At 63.1% G+C, this 17,964-nt stretch overlaps 3 protein-coding genes across 8 annotated transcripts in view; 1 reads left to right on the forward strand and 2 right to left on the reverse strand.

The window, feature by feature from the left end:
- Positions 1-1,072: 1,072 nt before the first annotated feature.
- On the reverse strand, positions 1,073-11,493 carry TEPSIN (TEPSIN adaptor related protein complex 4 accessory protein). 4 transcript variants are annotated; one of them, XM_074343949.1, is made up of 14 exons: positions 11,406-11,491; positions 9,469-9,541; positions 9,108-9,199; positions 8,869-8,962; positions 8,323-8,436; positions 6,744-6,811; positions 6,492-6,570; positions 6,294-6,365; positions 5,284-5,487; positions 4,205-4,382; positions 3,993-4,106; positions 3,796-3,874; positions 3,553-3,687; positions 1,073-2,865 (listed from the first exon to the last, which is right to left on the reverse strand). In XM_074343949.1, exons 1-14 carry the CDS (start codon positions 11,451-11,453, stop codon positions 2,314-2,316), a joined length of 1,902 nt encoding a protein of 633 aa, XP_074200050.1. In that variant the 5' UTR covers positions 11,454-11,491; the 3' UTR covers positions 1,073-2,313. The 4 variants fall into 4 exon arrangements, with proteins under 4 accessions (XP_074200050.1, XP_074200052.1, XP_074200053.1 ...); XM_074343951.1 differs by having other exon boundaries at positions 9,108-9,197; positions 9,469-11,493; XM_074343952.1 differs by lacking the exon at positions 8,323-8,436.
- Positions 11,494-11,764: 271 nt separating this feature from the next.
- Positions 11,765-14,431, forward strand: NDUFAF8 (NADH:ubiquinone oxidoreductase complex assembly factor 8). Its single transcript, XM_010950672.3, has 3 exons — positions 11,765-11,923; positions 12,071-12,181; positions 14,105-14,431. The coding sequence occupies exons 1-3, from the start codon at positions 11,840-11,842 to the stop codon at positions 14,132-14,134; spliced, it is 225 nt and encodes a 74-aa protein (XP_010948974.1). The 5' UTR covers positions 11,765-11,839; the 3' UTR covers positions 14,135-14,431.
- A 1,998-nt stretch (positions 14,432-16,429) lies between these two features.
- SLC38A10 (solute carrier family 38 member 10) overlaps positions 16,430-17,964 on the reverse strand; it is a 34,684-nt gene continuing 33,149 nt past the window's right edge. For all 3 annotated transcript variants that reach the window (XM_074343947.1, XM_074343946.1, XM_074343948.1), the window contains one exon: positions 16,430-17,914. In XM_074343947.1, the coding sequence (XP_074200048.1) occupies positions 16,860-17,914 (1,055 nt within the window). In that variant the 3' untranslated portion in view covers positions 16,430-16,859. The remainder of the gene's footprint in view (positions 17,915-17,964) is intronic.

The following is a 17,964-nucleotide window of genomic DNA, read 5'->3' on the forward strand; positions in this document are numbered from 1 at the left end:
AAACAAACTTTAACAGAAGTTTGAAATTTTTAAAAATATAACTGAAGTCATACAAAATATGTTCTCTTACTGTATCAGAACAAAAATAGTAATAATAGAGAAATGCATTTCTAAATCAGCCATTACACCAAAAAGATCTCTTAAAGGAAATCAGAAAACATTTTGAACTGAATAAAAATAAAAATGTATCAAAATTCATGGGATGCAGCTAAAGCAGTGTCTAGAGGAAAATGTATGCATTAGAATTATCATACTAGAAAAGAAGGTCTCAAATCAATCATCTAAGTCTCCACCTTTAAGAAACTAGAAAAAGAAAACTAAACCCAAAGCAGAAGGAAGGAAATAATAAAGAACAGAAATCAATGAAATAGAAAACTCAAAAACCAGCAGAAAAAATAAAAGTCCAGGCATTTCTTTGAAAAGATCAATAGTATTAATAAACCTCTAATCAGACTGGCCAAGAAAGCATCAGAAGTGACATATGGGACCCTGCACAAGCTGAGGACAGTGAAGCAGGCTAGAGACCCCATGGCCACGTCTGCAACGGACCAATTCCCTGAAAGACACAAACTGCTACAACTCACTTATGAAGAAAGAGATAACACAAATGGCCCTAAATCTACATAAGGAATTGAATTCCATAGTTAAAAACCATGCAATTAAGAAAACCACAGGACCAGGGGAGGGTAGAGCTCAGTGGTAGAGCGCACATGTTGCAGGCACCAGGTCCTGGGTTCATTCCCCAGTTCCTCTGTTAAAATAAATAAATAAACGTAATTACCTCCCCCCCGCCAAAAAATTGGAAAAAAAATTTAAAAAAGAAAATCACAGGACCAATTATCGGACATTACTACCACATTGTAAATCAACTACACTTCAATTAAAAAAAAAAAAGGACCAGACAGTCCCCCTGGGGAGTCCTCAAACATTTAAGGAGGAAAAAACACCTGCCTGTTTTAGAAGCCCCTATGTGTGCCCCTCCTGAGTGCCCGTGTACACACACACACACACACACACACACACACACACACACACACACACACATTCTAAAGGAAAAAGCAAACAGCGCAGCTTCGTGTTAAAAGCAGTGTTTATCTAGGAGGTGTGACCCCAGACCGTCCCTGGCTCTAGGAGCCAGAGCTCTCGTCCAAGGTGCCGTGCAGTCTGCAGGCCACGGTCATGGCAAAGGGAGCTGACAAGGGCCACATAGGGACCTGATGTTGGACAGGGCCCCAGCCTGATGAAGAGAAGGTGCCAGGCTGCCTAGGACCCAGCCGACCCCACTCCTTGCTGAGGGAGGAATCTGAGCTCAAAAACAAACCAAGACCCGAGCAGTGGTTCCAAACCCACAACAATCCTTGTTCCTGAGAGAAGGCGGGCAGGGGCCTCCCCCGGGGGCCCGCGGGGAGCACTAGCAAGGTCCTGCCAGCCACTGCTGTGGGGATCCAAGCCCAGGCAGCCGGCCCCTGGCAAAGGAGACAGGTCGGGGTGGGGGTGGCCGAGGTGGCTCTGGGGTCCTCCCAGGACCGTTGCCTGTGAACAGCAGCCTGGGGCGGGGAGGCTGGGCCCCGTCTGCAGGCAGGCCCTCCCCGCCTTCATCTGGCGCCCTGCTCTGCGTGCCTGTGTGGACCCCAGGGACTTGGGGCAGGTCCGAGGGGTGTCACGTCTCAGCTCGGTCACCAGGCCTCCGCTCCCGTGCCCTCCAGGCAGGCCACACCAAGCCATCTGCTCCTCTGCCCTCCCTTCTGATCCCTTTGGCAGATGGAAAGATGGACAGTGTGCTCATCCTGCCAGACCAGACGGCCGTGAGGCAGGAGGCAGGGCTGCCAGTCTCAGCGAGCATTCAGCTCCTCGTTCTGTGCCCGTCCTGCGGGCACTCAGGGCTGCTCCCTGGTCACCACATCCACGGGGCAGACTGTAGGGGGTCCTGCCCCACCAGAAGAAAAACAGGGAACCTGCCTCTGACGCAAGGTTGGGGAGCAGGCCCCCATGGGCAAGAACGACCCCTTCCCGCAGTGCTGGCCTGAATCTGCTGGGTTCGTGGACTCCTGAAGTATCACCTGGGTTTTATTGGTGGCTGGTCTCATCACGGGATGGGCCGTCCACTGAGCCTGCCTGGCTGGCTGCCCGCCCGCACCAAGGCCTCAGTGGGCAAGGGGAAGAGACCAGGGGGAGGGCGAGGCTGACTGCAGACCCCTGAGGGGAAACACTCTTTGATGGGACATGGGGGCTGTAGGCACTGGGGACAGGACAAAGTTGGGGGGTCCTGGGAGCATGGGCCAGGGACTCTGCTGGTGGCCCAGGCTGACGAGGTCATGAGTTTAAGAAGGCGAAAGCCGATGGCTCCGAGCCAGACGGTTTTTTGGCTGCCATCCTCTGAGACAACGTCCAGGGGGCCTGGCGGGGCTCCCCCACAGCAGGCCCGGCCGCCACCAGGCGGGGACAGGCCACCAGCTCCATGCCAGCAAACAAGGAGTGGGAGCTGCCGCTGGGGCCCGGGCCCAGCTCTGGCCCCCACTGTCGGGTGTCCATGCCCACCGGGCCCCGCTCAGATCCAAGCCCCTGCTCTGTGGAAGCTGCCAGTCTGGTTTCGGTCTCCACAGCATCCCCAGGGGCTGGAAGCAGGCAGCCGTCCTGAGGGGTGGGGGACACAGGGCCAGGATGCAGCCCTGATGGGGGAGCAGTGCTCCTGGGTGTGAACAGAGCTGAACTCAGAGGCTGCAGGAAGGCCTGGTCCCCGGCTAAAGGCAGGGCATCGGTCAGCAGGTCTGATGGGCTCACATGGGCAGCTGTGGGGCCGGGCTCAGCTGGGGGCTTCCGGGCAGGAGGCCACTGTTGGCAGGAGGCTTCAAAGTGTCTCAGGATCTGGACGAGGGAAGAAAAGGGGAATCGGTGAGGCTTCTGTGCTCCTCAGGAGTCACGGACGACGTGGCCCTCCCCGCCCCAGTGCCTGCCTCAGTGCCGCCGCCCAGAGCAGGGGAGGGCCAGCCAGCTGCTCCCACCTGTTCTCCTGTCGTCCCACCCTGGGGAGCAGCAGCGCTGGGGAGGACAGTTAGGGACAGGTGACTAAGGAGCTGAATTTTCAGCCACCACAGAAGAAATGGGAAGCCAACAGCGGATGAAGGGGCCAGGGCCTGGCTGCTGCCTAGAGGCCCCTAGGAAGATCCTGGGCTGCTCCCCGACACTTGTTAGCAGAAAGAGAACTCAGACACACAGAACCACTTCCGTCTTCCAGGAGCTGGGGACCTGGAAGCAGAGCTCAGACCCATGAGCTGTGACACAGCGGAGAACAGAGGAATAGATCCATCCAAGCAGCCAAGGAGGGCTTCCTGCAGGAAGCCGTGTGTAAGATGAGTCATGAGGGGGACGGCGTTGCCCAAAGGACAGAGCTGCTAGGAAGCGGGGAGGGCAAGTGTGGGGTCCCAGGAATGGGAAGACGCCAAGCCCCCGACTGCTGCTCCAGGGGCAGCAGGCAGGAAAGGGAGAGTCCGTGAGCGGGCGCTGGGGCCTGGGGGCTGGGGAGCGGGGTGGGGGCGGCGCTCCGCCGCTCACCTTGGTGGCCTTGTTGGTCACGGGTCCGGGGTGGCCCGCACTGAGCTCCCGCAGCCGCGGCCGGGTGAGCAGCAGGACGCGCTCCTGGGAGAGCAGGTCGGTGCAGCCGAGGGAAGCGATGGCCCCCAGGGCTCTCTGCGGGGCAGGCCTGCGGTCAGCAAGGACCCTCACGGGAGTCCTGCGCTCACCCCCCACCTGTCTCCAGGGCAGGACACCCCCCCGCCCCGCGGCAGCCGCCCTCACCATCTGCTCATGCTCGCCAGTCCCGCCCAGGTGGCGGATCAGCAGCTCCAGCACGGCCTCACAGTTGAGGAGTCCACACCTGCACGGGGGCACCTGGGCAGTGGGGCAGGGGCCAGGGGCCAGGTGGGGGCGCAGAGCTGGGGCAAGGGCGGGGGGTGCAGGGGTGGGGTCCTGGAGTGGCGGGGTGGGGGGCTCACTCTTTGACGAAGTGCTGCACCTCCTCTCGGCTCAGGAAGGCGTGCGGCCCCCGAGTCACAGCCCGGACCAGGCTCAGCTCCTGCTGGTGGTCACCCGGGGTCATGGCCTCGACCCTGTAGGAGGCATGCAGGTCAGGACAGAGCAGGGTGCCTCCCTGACCGGTGGGATCCTGGAGCTGGGATTGGGGGGGTTGCCCTGGGCCCAGGCTCACCTTTCTGCCAGGTCACTGGGCGCCCGGCTGGTAACTGAGGGGCTGTCACTGCCCGACCGACTGCTGGAGTCTGAGGCCCCGCCCAGGGCGCCGTCCTCCTGGGAGGAGCCCTGAGAGCTGGGGCTGCTGTCCAGCTCATCCCAGCCGCCCCCGGCCTGCCCAGGCTGGCGTCTCACTGCTGGGGGAGACAGTGACTGAGGGTAAGGCCCTCTGGGGCCTCAGGCTGGCCTCGTGTCCGCCTCCCCAGGATCCCGGGACAGGGAGATCCAGGAAAGGCCTGGGGTCTGGGTCCCGAGATGTGGACGGGGCGGCCACCTGGGCTCCAGCTCCAGGACACACCAGGTGAGGGGAGACGGGGGCAGAGAGGAGCACACCCTCCCAGGGGACCCGCCCCGCCCGGAAGACGCAGGAAGCCGTGTCAGGAACCAGGGCCAGGCGGGGGCTGGATGTGCAGAGCAGCGGGGACAGTGCCAGCACAGCAGCTCTCAAATCCCGGTGAGTCCTGACACCCTTCCTTTGAGCCATGAAAATGTGATGGCAGCTGCTGAGTGAGGTGGAGGTGGAGGTCACGGACAGCTATCTGGCCGTCCTCTCCCCCAGTGCACCAGAACACACGTGCCCCGGAGCCTGGTCCTCCTCGGGTGTCCCTGCCGTCCCGCACAGCCACCCAAACGTGTCGAATGCATGGACGAGGGCTGGGGCTGGGTTCTCGTCCCAGCTCAACCCTAGTCCTGCATCTGAGCAGCTGGGACCTGGGTAGGACCCACTCCTGGTGGGGCTGTTACACCGAAGCTCCCACCCAGAGCAGATGGACAAAGACATTGGACAGCGCAGGGACAAGGTATGGTTGGTCTGGATGCAGCCACCACAGAGGCCACGTGGAACTCATCACCTGGGCGGCTGGCTCTGAGTTCTGAGAGGTGGTGTGGGACAGGAGGGCGGGGCCTGTACACCCCCCCCCCACAGGTGAGCTGCTTTCTTCCTCCTCCATCTGCTCCCACCCAGCCGGCAGGTGACACAAGCCCGGAGCCCTGGGAGGGGAAGCCAGACCCCACTGCGCGAGGGGTGTCACTTGATACCTCGGGCGCCCAGGCCGGCTACGGGGAGTGGGTTCCCAGGAGTAGGGGGGCTGAGGCTGGCTGGAGGCGTCACGGCTGGCTGGTAGGCGTTACCCCGCAGCAGGGGCCTCTGGGTGCTGGGGCTCTCAGGCCCGGGGCGCACAGCGCTGGCCACCACCTCTGCGGCCTTCTGGATGGTGGACAGGAAGGATTCACCTGCAGAGCCTGCACCAGAGGGAGAGGGGAGATGGTACAGCCACCACCCCCATGCCCTGTCTCCACGCTGCTCCCCACCCATGGCTTGGAGGTCAGGACACAAGCTGCACAGAGCAGAGGGCATGTAGAGGAACCAGGCCCTTCGGGAAGCTTCCCCGGTGAACTCATTTCAGCATGCTCTGGCCCAGTGGAGCCTGAACACTCGGCAGCTTACAGCTCAGCTGTGCCCCTGGGTCCCCTGGGTCCCCGCCTCGGAGCAAGGGGCCTCCTGCTTGTCCTGAGAGCCCCAAACCTCCGTGGGCGCTTAGGGAGGCTCATGTCCAGTGCTGGGGGCTCTCCTGTGTGAGCACCCCAAGGAGGGGATCCAACCATCACCCCCAAATTAAGAACAGGTGAGGTCTCCAAGGCAGACCCACCTCAGGGATCAGAACTTCAGAAGGGCCAGGGGACTGAGAGCGGGGACCAGGACCAGGACCATCAGCACAACAGCGGGACACAGCCCAGAGCCCACAAGAGGGCCACACGGCCCCGCTGCAAGCCGCAGGCACCCCCAGCAAGCATGGCTGGCACCATTCCTGCCCTAGGTCACCTCTGTCACAGCTGGGGCCCCCGCCCTCTGCCCTCGGAGGAGCAGAGCTGGGGGCCCAAGTGCAGGCTGACCTTCAACCTGGCTTTTCACCTGTCAGTTAAGCAGAGCCAACCACACCTGCCCTGCTGCCAGGGGTGGGAGGGACGTCAGTGTGGGGCCTGAGGGGCCCACCCGCCGCCTCGCCCCCTCGCCCCCTCGGCCGGCCCCTCGCCCCTGCAGCACTCACCTGTGTGGCCCCGTTCCTTGCTGTAGCCGAAGCCCTGCAGGGCGCTCTGGGGCCTGGACTGGGAGCCCATGCCTGCGGTGACGCCCGCGTCAGTGGCCCTCCGAGGAGCAGTGCGCACACCCGGGACGCTAGGGGAGGAGGGACCACGAGCCCGCCCAGAGGGGAACCCGGCCCCCCGGGCTGGACATGGTTGCATACCTGCTGGAGGCAGGGCCCTGGAAGGCTGGGAGGGAGGCGGAGGTGACAAGGCGTCCGAGAACAGGGCAGCCCCCAAGTCCTGGGTGAAGACAGCAGGCACTCAGCACTGCCGTGAGCCCACCGCTGTCGCCCTGCCCCTGCTCCGCACATACCCCTCCCCAGAGGGCCACGCACAGGGCTCCAGCCATGCAGCAGGGGTAGAGCCAGGGCCCCGGGTTGGGGGACAGGGAGCAACCGGGGTCCTGGGCTCACCTGGGCAGCCGCCCGCACCCTCTGGTACAAGCTGTTCCCATGGAGAGGGTCCGGGGGGCCTGTGAAAACTGCAGACGAGGCAGAGAGAGGAGAGCCGAGCTGGGCCCTGTGGACCACCTCGAGGGGCGTGGCCTGCAAGCCCCCTCCCTGCATGGGCAGCCTGAGCTCCGTGCCCCCCGCCAGCCCGGGTCTGTGGGGCCGGGGTGGGCTTTATAAAGCACAGATGCCCCGCCAACCCAAGCCCACGACAGCCCGGCCCTCGCAGCCCCTCGGCTTCCTCCTCGCCCACACCCCAAGCCATGAGGCTGAGATCCGACCTCTGGGGCACCACAGGGCACGTCGCTCCCTGACCCCATGGCCGCCTCTTGCCTGGGCTCTCGCACCAGCAGCCCAACCACCTCCCCGGACCCCGCCACCACTCAGAGGCAACCCGAATGGGGCCTCGTCCAATTCAAAACCCTCGAGTATCCCAGGGGCTTGACAATAAATCTCAAGTTCTTCATCACAGCCTAAATCGTCTCCTCTCGTAAAGCTTCAGTCGTGCCTCATCAAGTGAGCTTCCGCTGCACTGAACCCAGCCCAGGCTCTCCCTGCCTCAGGGCCCTCGCACTCCCCAGGGGACAACCCCCACCACCGCGCGTGCCTCACTACCTCCTCCTCTCAGGGCTCAGAGCGAGAGCAGGGCCTGCCTGTTTCCTCTGTCCAAACGCATCTCTCTTCTCATCTGGCTGGTGCCAGCCCCAGGGTGTGCAGACCATGGCCCCGCAACCAGCTGGGCGGGCAGCCGGACACAGGAGGAGTGAAGGGACAGCAGCACCTCCCTGCCGTTCCTGCCGCAGCTCCCACCCTCCCTGCAGGACCCTGCTGGACCCCAGACACAGGACTGTCCTCTCTGTGCACCCCCCCGCCCCAGCACCACCTCCTCTCACAGCCCATGCAGGCCTATCTGCGCACCGTCCCCTGGGGCCAGTGCTCAGAGCTGGAGAGATTTTGGTGCCAACAGAGAACCTGGTCTGCTGCCCTCAGTCCGTTTCACCTGCTCTCTTCCAGGGGACCAGGACAGAGGTGACCCCCGGCACCCGCCGTAGCTGTGAGAGCTGCCCAGTGGGTCATCGTGACCTGCCGGCTGGTGAGGATGACCCAGCAGGACTGCTGCAGGGCACGAGCTCTGGGGAGCTCGGCTGTGATGGGTGCACCCCAGCCCTGGTGCCTCTGGGCCCCTTCCCAGGCTGCTCCATCTCCAAAGCACCGACACAGCTGCCCAGGGCCACAGCCCCATCTGCAGTAAAGGGTGCAGGGGGGTGGGTCCCAGCACCCGGCGGGTGGGACATAATCCGTAACTGCCGAGGATCTCCTACAAGTGGTGGCCAGAGGACTCGGTCCCCATCGTGGCGCTGCCCTCTCGGGGACAGCTCGGTTGGGTGGGTTCTTGCCTGAAGGCCAAGGCCTCCCTGTTCCATTCGCCCCACCCAAAGAGCAGACCTCAGGCCCCCAACTCGCAAGTCTGTGTTAACAAGAGGCGAAGGGACGGCCCTGGCCCAGGGAATGGGTGAGGGACGGGACTCCACCCCAGACCCACCTGTCGCCTGGATCACGACAGGCCAGAGCCCCACCTCTCCTGATGGCCTCACCAGTCCCGTCCTCCCACAGCCCTTCGAGAGCGGAAGGTTTACTAGGGCCCCGGGGAGCAGCCCTGGGGAGAAGAGAGAGCCCGTGGCAGGGACGGCAGCACAGACGCTTGCCGAAAGCCCACAGCACACAGGTCACAGGGGCAGACGGGAAAGGTCTGGCCGCAAAGGCCTGGCAGGGCTCAGAGACAGACACGGTCATTCCGCCCTGCGTGGTAAGTGCAGTGGAGGAGTGGGGCGGCGGGCGGGGGGAGGCTGAGAGCATGCAGGGCTTGGAGGAGACCCCAGCTGAGCCTGCCGGGCAGGGAGGAGGAAAGGGTCCTGTGTGGTGGGAGCGGAGAGAGGTGCTGGCAGTGGATGACGGCGTGGATGGGGAAGCACGGGTGAGGGTCAGGGAGGCAGGGGCCCAGGCTACCGATCCGGCTGCAACCTGCCCCAGCCGCCCTGCTCCCTGTGCCTCCTGTGCCTCGGTGGGGCTGGCCGGGCAGACCCCGTACCTGCGGCTTCCTGGATGAAGGCGGGGTTGCGCTGCAGGATGAGCAGGAAGGACTGGGAGCCGTGGCTACACAGGTGCAGCATGATCTTCAGCACCTGGGGCGACAGACAGGTGGGGCCAAGCTGGGCCCAAAGGAGGGGACCCCGCCCAGCAGAGCCCCCTGCCGCCGGCCTCACCCTGGGGCAGGACCTGGGCCTCGACCTGACCCCGGGGAGGGCCTGCCGAGACACTCAGACTCACCTTGAGCTTCACGCGGCCGGAGCCGCTGTGCAGGCGGCTCAGGAGGTACTCCAGGAGGCACTGGCTGCTGCCCAGGGACTCGTGCGAGATCTCTGGGAGGCACTCGGGTTAGGGAAGGGGCGAGCTGACCCTGGGCTGCAGGAGGCCGCGCTGGCCGGGGGGGGGGGGGGGGGGGGCGGGGGGGGCGGGGAAGAAGCCGCCCCGCCCCGCCGCAGGCACCCATCCCAGGCCCTGGTTTGGGATGAATGCGGCCATTAGGCCCCGCCCACACTGGTTACTACGGGGACGGGGCCGTGGGCCCCTCGGGCAGGAGAAGCCCAGGAACCCTGCCCCAGCCCCCAGGCGTCCGCGGGAAGGATACTGGCGATCTCCTCAAACAGGTAGCCGGGGCACGGGACATCGTCGTCCGCCGTGCCCTTCAGGAGGATCGGGAGCTGAAAAGGAGCGGAGCCCCACCCACAGTGAGCGGCCGCGTACACGGGGCCCGCGGCAGCCGGGAGGCCAGCCGCTGCCGAGGGGACCACAGGGCCCTGTCTGCAGGGCTGCAGCGGTCCCAGTCTCCACACATCCTACTGCTGACGTGCCATCTGGTCAGGGGGCCCGGCCAGGACAGCTGCGGTCCCACGGCCACAGGGAGCCCGCAGGAGCCTCCCTGCCGGAGGGTGGGACAAACGCCCCGGAAGGTGGTGGTCTCCACGGCGACGGGCCCTCTGCTTGGGTCCGGATTTGTCACGGCCCCCAGGGCCCTATGCTTACAGACACACAACAACGTAAAGGCGACTTTACATGTACCCACTTACTAACTGGCAAAAATACCCGAACAACTCAAGACGAGCTCCCTTCCCGCGCAGGGCACCGGGAAGGTTCCATTTCTCCTGGAGCACAGATCAGCAACGTGACACAACCATTCGGACTGACCGCCCCACAGCTCCACTCCTGGGCATGGGCCCCACAGAAATAAGTCAGAGCAAGAACAACTTAATTCCTTGAGCGTCCCACAGTTACCTGTGAGCACAAACGCCTTTATGTTACGTGCTCACTCGACACAGAAACATACTGTTTACAGACGTGAAAACGGGAAACACCCACTCCCCCATCACTGTGCATCTGCGGGGCGCGAGGCTCGGTGTAGACAGGACAGAAGGCCTCAGGTGCACTGTGAGGCGTTGGCCACAGACGCAATTTGACTGGTGGATGCCTAGTGTCACAAGACCTGCCTGAATGTCATCTGAGGCTGTGTGCGCACACTGCTTACATGATTTGTCCACCAAGACCAAAAGGGGAGCTGAACTGACGGGGCTTCTAAAAGCACCAGGGTAAGCCCAGCCCCCCCCCCAAACACCTGCCTGAGGAAGTTCAAGGCGCCAGGAGAATTTACTGTTAGTTCTGGCCTACACCTGGTGACAAGCCCCAGCCTCCCACTCCTGGAGCATTTTCTAAAAAGAACCTACAGCTGTTCATGTGGACCTCCTACAACTCAGGAGCCTCTTTCTGAAGGACCTGGAGGCCATTCCTGGAAACATAACCACCAGGAAGGACGGGGCCTGTCTCCCAGTCCCCAAAGGAGGATAACTGCCAGCTATCAGACAGAGCAGCCTACCCCACCGACACTGCCCCACTCCGCCTAACTCTGCAGCTGGGCACCGCTCCTCCCTGGTTCTACCTTAAAAACGTCCGGCCCTCTTGCCACAGCTTGGAGAGGTGCGCAGGGCCTTCCCTCCCATCAGGGCTGCGGAATAAACGGTATTCCCCTGCTCCCAGGCCAGGGTCTGGTTGTGTTTACTGTGGAGTTCACGGTTCACTGGGTTTCTTTTTCTCTAATGCTACTTAAAATTAGGTTGAAAAAAACAAAACTTTGGGTCCCACGGCTTTCTTCTCCGATTTGGATTCTGTTCAAGGGGTCTCACAGTCCCCAGTGGACCTGACACTGCGGTGGTCTGACCTGACCCCTCCAAGTACGTGCGGTGCGGCCCCCCAGCCGTGGGAGGGGCGGAAGGGTCGGAGGGGAGAAGAGGAGGGGTCTGCGGTGTCGGAGGACCGGGAAGGAGGGAGAAGAGGCGAAGTGAGAGGTGGGAGGGGTCGGAAGGATCAGAGGGGATAGAGGGGATGGAGGGGCCGGAGGAGGACGGAGAGGACACCGAGCCCGGGAGGAGCCGGAGGGGCCGGAGGAGGACGGAGGGGACACCGAGCCCGGGAGGAGCCGGAGGGCCCGGAGCGCGGGGACCAGGCTGGGGCCAAGCAGGGCCACAGAAGTGGCCAGCTTGGGCCCGGGGCGAGGCCGGGGCCGCCCGCACTCACCCGGTGCAAGAAGCTCAGACGGTCCCGCAGCTGCGGCGTGGCCGCCATGATGCCGGTCACCTTCCGGCCCCGCCCCGCCCCGCCCCGCCCCGCCCCGCTTCCGCCAGGGCCGGGACCCCTCCAGTCACTGCCCTGGCCTGGGCTCGCTGGCCAATCGCTCTTGTGGGGCGGGCCCTGAGGCCGACTTCAGTAAACAATTTGAGCCTGAACCAATCTAAAGTCCAAGGACAAAGATAGACAAGGCCACAAGCCAATTGCAGGGCTCTGAGGAACCAGGCACGGTTCCGGAGGAGAGGCAGAGGCGAGGAGAAGCCTAGCCAAGTACGAGGCAGAGGAAACGTGATGGGCGGGACCGCCGACCTATCAAGCTGTTGGGCGCCGGAAGAGGACGGACCTAAGATGGCGGCGCCCACGAGTGCCAGGAAGAGCCGCTCATGTCGGGGAACGGAGCGGTGTGGGGTCGCGTGCGAAGCCGTCTCCGCGCCTTCCCCGAGCGCCTGGCGGCCTGTGGGGCCGAGGTGCGGAGCCTTCCCGGGGGCAGGAAGGGCTGCGTGGGGCGGCGGTGGGGTGGTGGTGACCGGGAAGCGACGGCGAAGGGGTCTGCACGGGTGACCGGCGGATGCAGGGGTCGCCGCGACCCTCGCGCGTCTCCTTCCCGCCCCCAGGCCGCGGCCTACGGCAGGTGCGTGCAGGCGTCCACGGCCCCGGGCGGCCGTCTGAGGAAGGACCTCTGCGCGCAGGAGTTCGAGGCCCTGCGGAGCTGCTTCGCCGCCGCGGTAGGTGGGCTCCGCCCCGCCCGGGGGAGGGACACTGGGGGCGGGGACCCACGTGCCTGCCCGGGACCGCCGGCATCCTTCTGGGTTCAGCGGTGGGCGCTAGCCTCAGACGCGGCCCACTAGCCGGCGCAACCGCCGCCACCATGGAACTCGCGCGTCCGTGAGGTGGGGGAACAACACCTTTATCGTGTGCCCCCCAGCGCCTTGTAACCCTAAGTGGTACTGTCGCGGGGGTTAATACCAAAACGAACCTCAGCCCAGGGCGCCAAGAGCAGGCGTCCTGGCACCCGCTGGTGTTTAGGACCCACGTATGTGCTGCGCTTGGGCAGTGACAACCGAGGGTCTACCTAGCGTGTGCTGAGCCCGGGCACTCCGACTCCCGGCGCACGACTACCCCATTTCGGAGGGGAAAGAGAACCAGTAGAGCGTGTATCTTGGGTTTGCCGTTATTACCGAGGCTGCAGCGGCTTTGGAGCCCTCCACCCAGCCCACCGGCCCCTTCTTGCGCTGGAAACAGTCTGTTCTCCTGGCTCAGGACTCAGTTCTTCCTCTGACCTTCCATTCTGAGGTGCCTCACCTTCAGATGCCCATCTGGTCAAATGCTATGCGGGTGAAAATCGCTAAGCCCTGTGCACAAGAGAGAACCACGGTGTGGCGTCGGTGCATTTTCATAAAGGATGAGGAGGAAGCAGGACTGGAGGAGACCAACTCTTGGGAGCCGAGGGGGGAGGAACTGTCTGGGGAACCAAGCTGGAAGTTCAGAGTCTCAAGGAGAGGGGAAAGGGGCTGAGACTGCCTGTCATGAGCCTTTAACATAGGGTCTTGAGCTAGTGCCCAAGGTGTCACAGCCGTAAGTCCCCGTGGCCTGGTGTGTCTGGGATGGGCCATGATACCAGTGAATCAGAGCTGCTGACCCAGAAAACTGAACCAGAGAGAGGGCAGTTGGGTCAGCTCGGCAGAATTCAGGGAATCTGAGACAACCGACTGACGTTCCGGGATGGCTGAGACTACGCGGGCTGTCCCTCGTTTCCCGGAGTGCTCAGAGAACTCCTTTCTCCATCTGCCATTGTGGCTGGGACGTGCAGCCTCAGCCCTTGTCACCAACTTCCGATCCAACATGGGCCGTTCATCCGCCCTGCACGTGTCCCTTGGACTTCCTTCCTGCCTCTTGGTAGACACCCTGCTTTACTTACAGCACTTCCCCCAGGAGGGGACAAACCTCCACTCTGTGGTCACAGTTGGGGGGATTTGCACGTGAGATAAGATCACTGTCCTTCCCTGCCGCCCTTCGTGGTTAGGCAGGAGTGACCCACCACACGCACCTGGTCATCAGTGAGTCCCAACACGCTCTGTCTCTGTCATGTCTGGCCCCCGGGAGCACCTCGCTGCCTCTAGTGCCATTTTCCGCTGAGGGGGACCCGGCCATAGACCCTGGGATCTGGAAGCTCAGGACAGGGAACCTGGGAGCTTCTCACCTGAGGGCATGTGCCAATGAACCCATTTTTGCCCATCCTGCTTGGAACCTGAGGCCCCGTGGGCCCGCATGTGGGGCAGAGGGCTCTGGGCTCCATTTCCAGCCGTATCCCGGACACCCTGTCCCTGGGCCAGTGTTTCAGCACCTCTGACCTCAGAGTTTTCTCTGTAGAAGGGGTTCCTGCCACCTGGTGAGGACTCAACCTGACATGGTGGTGGCCCTGCACGGGGCCTAACACAGACAGGCATGGCTCATGTCACGGGGCAGAGCCCCGTGGCCTGTGAAGGCCGCACTGGAGACCCAGTCCCAGGGGCCCCCGCCACCCATCCAGAGCTGTGCTCTTTGTAAGGTATTTGCCAGAAGGTGGCATTTGGTGTGGTAGTTTTCTTACTTCACTGCCACGTCTTATCTGGAAACCACCCATTCAGACAAAACACTTTCTTTTCCAGGCCAAGAAGACCCTGACGGGAGGCCGCTAGGAAGGACCAAATGCTCCACTTCACGTCCCGGGTGCGTGGCACGGACGGCCCCCAGGGGCAGACATCTAACACCTCGAAAGCTCTTGGGACTAAAAGGCCCAGAAGGCGCGAGCAGAGGGGAGTGGGTTTTCCAGCCTCGCGCAAGTGAGGGTTTGGGGTAGAACAAGATGCAGGGAACCAAAAGTAAAGCGCAGTCAGGCGGCACCAGATCTGTTTTGTTGTCTGCAGGGTGAGCGTGTGGGCCTGGAACACGCTGCTTTACCAGTCTCACTTTTTAAAGAATCTTCACCAAAAGCACGTCATCTGAGTCTAGTGAAGTCACTGATAGTTTATGAGACAGAGAGAACCACGGCACCAAGAGGGGAAGATGGCGCTGCAGGGCTGAGACACTGATGATTCATTCCGGCCTGGAGGAAGGGGTGGGTTAGGAACGCAGCAGTGGTGAGACCACCGAGGCAGCAGGGTCCACTCCCCAGTGGGGAGCTCCTCACCTTCCTGCAGCCTCTGGAGTCAGAGCCCAGACACATCCCGGCCAGGCTCCTGCCGGCTCTAGTCCCCTGCCCCTTGTCCTGAGAAGAAGGTTAGGCTGCAGCAGTGTGCGGGGGTCCAGGGAGACTCGGCAGGACCCCCAGTGCTGGGGCCCCAAGATCCCAAGGTCCTGAGCACCGCCTGTGGGGCACACAAGGACTGCTCCCAGAGACCCCTCCCCAGGGGGTGGGGGTCCTACTGTCCTCTGGCTCCACCCAGCCCGTGTCCCAGAGCCCCAGAGCTGTTTCCTCATAAACGCTCGTTAGTCCGACCCTCCCCCTAGTGGTGAAACCCCACGTCTCCGGGATGCCCATCTCAGTGAAATGTGGCTCCCAGGGCGGCCTCAGGGGAAGCCACAGGCTGTGTGAGGGCGTCATGGCTGTCAGTCTGTCCCAGTGGGTGGTCACATTTCACAGCAGACTCGGATTCGGGATCAGGAACTGATGACACAACTCCCCATCCCTGGGGTGACGGAGACCCACAGGTTGGCCGCGGGCCAGAGGGAGGAGGGCGGGCCAGCAAAAATGGACTTGCTAAGCACCTCCGCTCAACTTTCTTGTCTGCCTGGACCTGATGTGCGGCCCCAGCACATGTGTCTGGCCTAAGGATGGGCTTCACCCAACCCTTTGTGCTCTCTCCGCTCTGACCGTTGACAGCCCACTGGCCAGAGCTCCCAGCATCTCCGCTGAGCACATGCGCTCTGGCCCCTTCTAGGTGCTCTTTGCTGCCAGCCCTTCAAACCCCAATCCACGGTGCTCACGTCTCACACCCAGGGCTGCGGACTTGCTTGGCGACCAGCCAGGCCGCCCCCTACACACCACACTCAGCTCACAGGCCTCCCGAGCGACCCTGCCCTCCTGACCTGCCCAAACTCACTCGTCTTCCAGACGCTGTGTATTGAAGGGAATTCAACAAAGTGGTGTCAGGATGCAGCGAAGAGCATTTCTGCTGCTTCTGCAGCTGCATCGCTGCATAGAAGTCACCATGTGCAGCTCTGTACTGTCCACCTGTCTCAGCTGTGGGTTGAGGGCTCAGCCCCACCAGCAGGGGCCCTAGCCTTACACAGCTTAAGCCTTGGCTCCTTACTCCCAGGGCTGGGCGTGGTGGCCTCACTCTAGAACAGGAGTACAGACAGGGTCCTGTCCCTGTCGCCCAGGCCAGCCTGGCCCCATGTCTGCCAAGTGAAGCTGCCAACACGAGGGGCTGCCCACTGGTGGCCTGACGGCCTGCTCTGGCTGGACCACTGGCCACGGAACCCAGATGGAGGAAAGCAAAGCACTGTCCCCCAGCCCCTCTTGGGTCTGCCGATCACCCTCGGGGGCCAGGGGGTGACCATCGGCCTTTCTGCCACTTGAAAACAAAATACAACACAAAACACCACAAAAACCCTTCCAACAGCTGAGCAGTTTGGTGGGGGTGGCCTGGAGCAGAGGCAGAGCAGGGGTGGGGGAAAGCTGCCCCAGGGAGAAGTGAGAGGCAGCCTCTGTCACCGCCCCCCCAGCCCTGCAGCGGGGCCCCCAGCACGCGTCACCCAGGCACTTAATGTCTGTGGTTTGGGATCCTGGACTGAAGCTGTCCTCTGGGTGAGTCACCTCGGTACTAACCACACTGATTAGATGTCAGCGGTGTGTTTTGTTTTTTAAAACCTCACAACAACGTGGCTGGGAGACCAGAGAGCGTGTGCAGAGCAGGGAGCGGGGTGGGGCAGACGTGGCTGGACTCCTGGGCCCCCCTGCCCCTCAGAGGCAAAGCAGCACTCGCTGTGGGTGGGGTGAGGGCAGAGATTTACTCAGGGTTTGCAGGACACTCAGGGAGCCTCAGATAAAGCAGCGTTTGGAGTCACAACAGCGGCGGTCAGGTGACAGTCACTCAGCAGCTTGGGGGCCAGTACAGCCGGTGGCTCCTCAATCTGGAATCTGGGCTGATCCCCAGCTGCACGGGAGGTAGTGGGTCACAGACCTCAAGGCCGCACGCAGAGCCACACCTCCAGGGTCTCACCAAGAGGCTGTCTCTCCTCGCAGCTGCAGTGGACTAAGTCACCGCAGGAGCAATGGCAGGGCTCATCTGGAAGGCGGGGCCACAGCGCGAGAGCGGTCAGACTCCACTCCCAGCCTGACCTCCGGGACGTCCAGGTTCACTGGCGGCCTGGGTGAGGCCGAGCGAGACCAGCTGACCGGAAGCAGGCGCTTAGCTGGGCTCAGGGCTCCTCCAGGGCCCCGGGCAACTGTTTGATCTGGCGGCCTTGGACTACCCGCAGGGCGCCGCCTGCAGCCTGGTGCAGCTGGGCCTCCAGGGCGCTGCGGAGGTCGCTGACCTGCACGTCGGGCAGGGGGTTGAAGCTGATGACGACCCCGTCGTTCGGGGCCGGGCCCCCCTCTGCCTGAGGAGCCACGTCCCGCCGTCTCCTCCGAAGGTCAGAGCCGGCCTGGACTTTCAGGTCCCGATTGGGTTTGGCATTGTCTAGCTTCTGAGCCCCGGGCATGGCCGGTTTGGGCCCGAGCTCAGGGTCTGGCCTCCGCTCTGTCTTTTGGATGGCGGCGTCCTCCCTGGGAGCGGGCATGTGGTCCCTGCCGAGGGTCTCCTTCCTCGTCTCCGGATGCCCGCCCTGCTGCCCGCCCTGACCCGGGGCAGAGACAGCCCGGGGCTCCGGCTGATGCAGCCCGGCCTGGGCCCAAGGGGCTGCTCCCCCCGACCTGCTGGCCAGGCCTGCAGGCGCCTGGTCCTGGCTCGCTTGCTGGGACTTCACCTGCAGGTCCCCAGTCGCCGCCCCCACCCGCAGCGGGTCTGCCGCTTGAACATCCGTGCCCGGGGCTGCCGCCTCCTTTCCGGATTTCTTCCTTTCTTGGGAGACTCCACCAAAAACGTCCCGACTCTGCCCAGGGAGTCCTCCAGCACCGTGCTTCTCCAGGCTCCCGAGCACCCTGGCAGGGTCTGGCACGGGGACCCGCACCTGCACACCAGCTCCCGCGGCCTCCGGCACGGCGCCCCGCCTGCCTTCCCTCGGCTCGGCCTGGGCAGCCTGGGGCTCCAGGTCAGCATCACCGGGAGGTGCGGCCGGGGCTCTGCCTGCAGCCCCCTCGGGTTCCTCCACTGGGCGCTGGCTGTGCCCCTGGGGCGGAGCGGGGAGGTGCCTGGGAGCGCCGGGCCCGGCTTCCAAAGGAGATGGAGGGGGGCGCTCAGCCATCCCCGTGTCGTGGGCCTCCTGCTCCTTACCTCTGGGCGCAGCGACCCCGGGCTCGGGCTGCACGTCCACTGCAAGTGAAGTCAGTCCTGGTTTAGCCACAGGAGTGAGCAGAAGCTAC

Source organism: Camelus bactrianus, chromosome 16 (assembly GCF_048773025.1).
Source record: "Camelus bactrianus isolate YW-2024 breed Bactrian camel chromosome 16, ASM4877302v1, whole genome shotgun sequence".
Classification (NCBI taxonomy): domain Eukaryota; kingdom Metazoa; phylum Chordata; class Mammalia; order Artiodactyla; family Camelidae; genus Camelus; species Camelus bactrianus.

What these genes read in the sequence shown, in the direction of transcription:
- NDUFAF8 (XM_010950672.3), top strand. Translation starts at nt 11,840, where the DNA reads ATGTCGGGGAACGGAGCGGTGTGGGGTCGCGTGCGAAGCCGTCTCCGC. An exon ending in TGGCGGCCTGTGGGGCCGAG is followed by an intron (nt 11,924 to 12,070) that starts GTGCGGAGCCTT and finishes TCCCGCCCCCAG; the next exon opens with GCCGCGGCCTACGGCAGGTG. An exon ending in GGAGCTGCTTCGCCGCCGCG is followed by an intron (nt 12,182 to 14,104) that starts GTAGGTGGGCTC and finishes TTTCTTTTCCAG; the next exon opens with GCCAAGAAGACCCTGACGGG.
- TEPSIN (XM_074343949.1), bottom strand. Translation starts at nt 11,453, where the DNA reads ATGGCGGCCACGCCGCAGCTGCGGGACCGTCTGAGCTTCTTGCACCGG. An exon ending in CCTGTTTGAGGAGATCGCCA is followed by an intron (nt 9,200 to 9,468) that starts GTATCCTTCCCG and finishes AGTGCCTCCCAG; the next exon opens with AGATCTCGCACGAGTCCCTG. An exon ending in CAAGGAACGGGGCCACACAG is followed by an intron (nt 5,488 to 6,293) that starts GTGAGTGCTGCA and finishes CCTCTGGTGCAG; the next exon opens with GCTCTGCAGGTGAATCCTTC.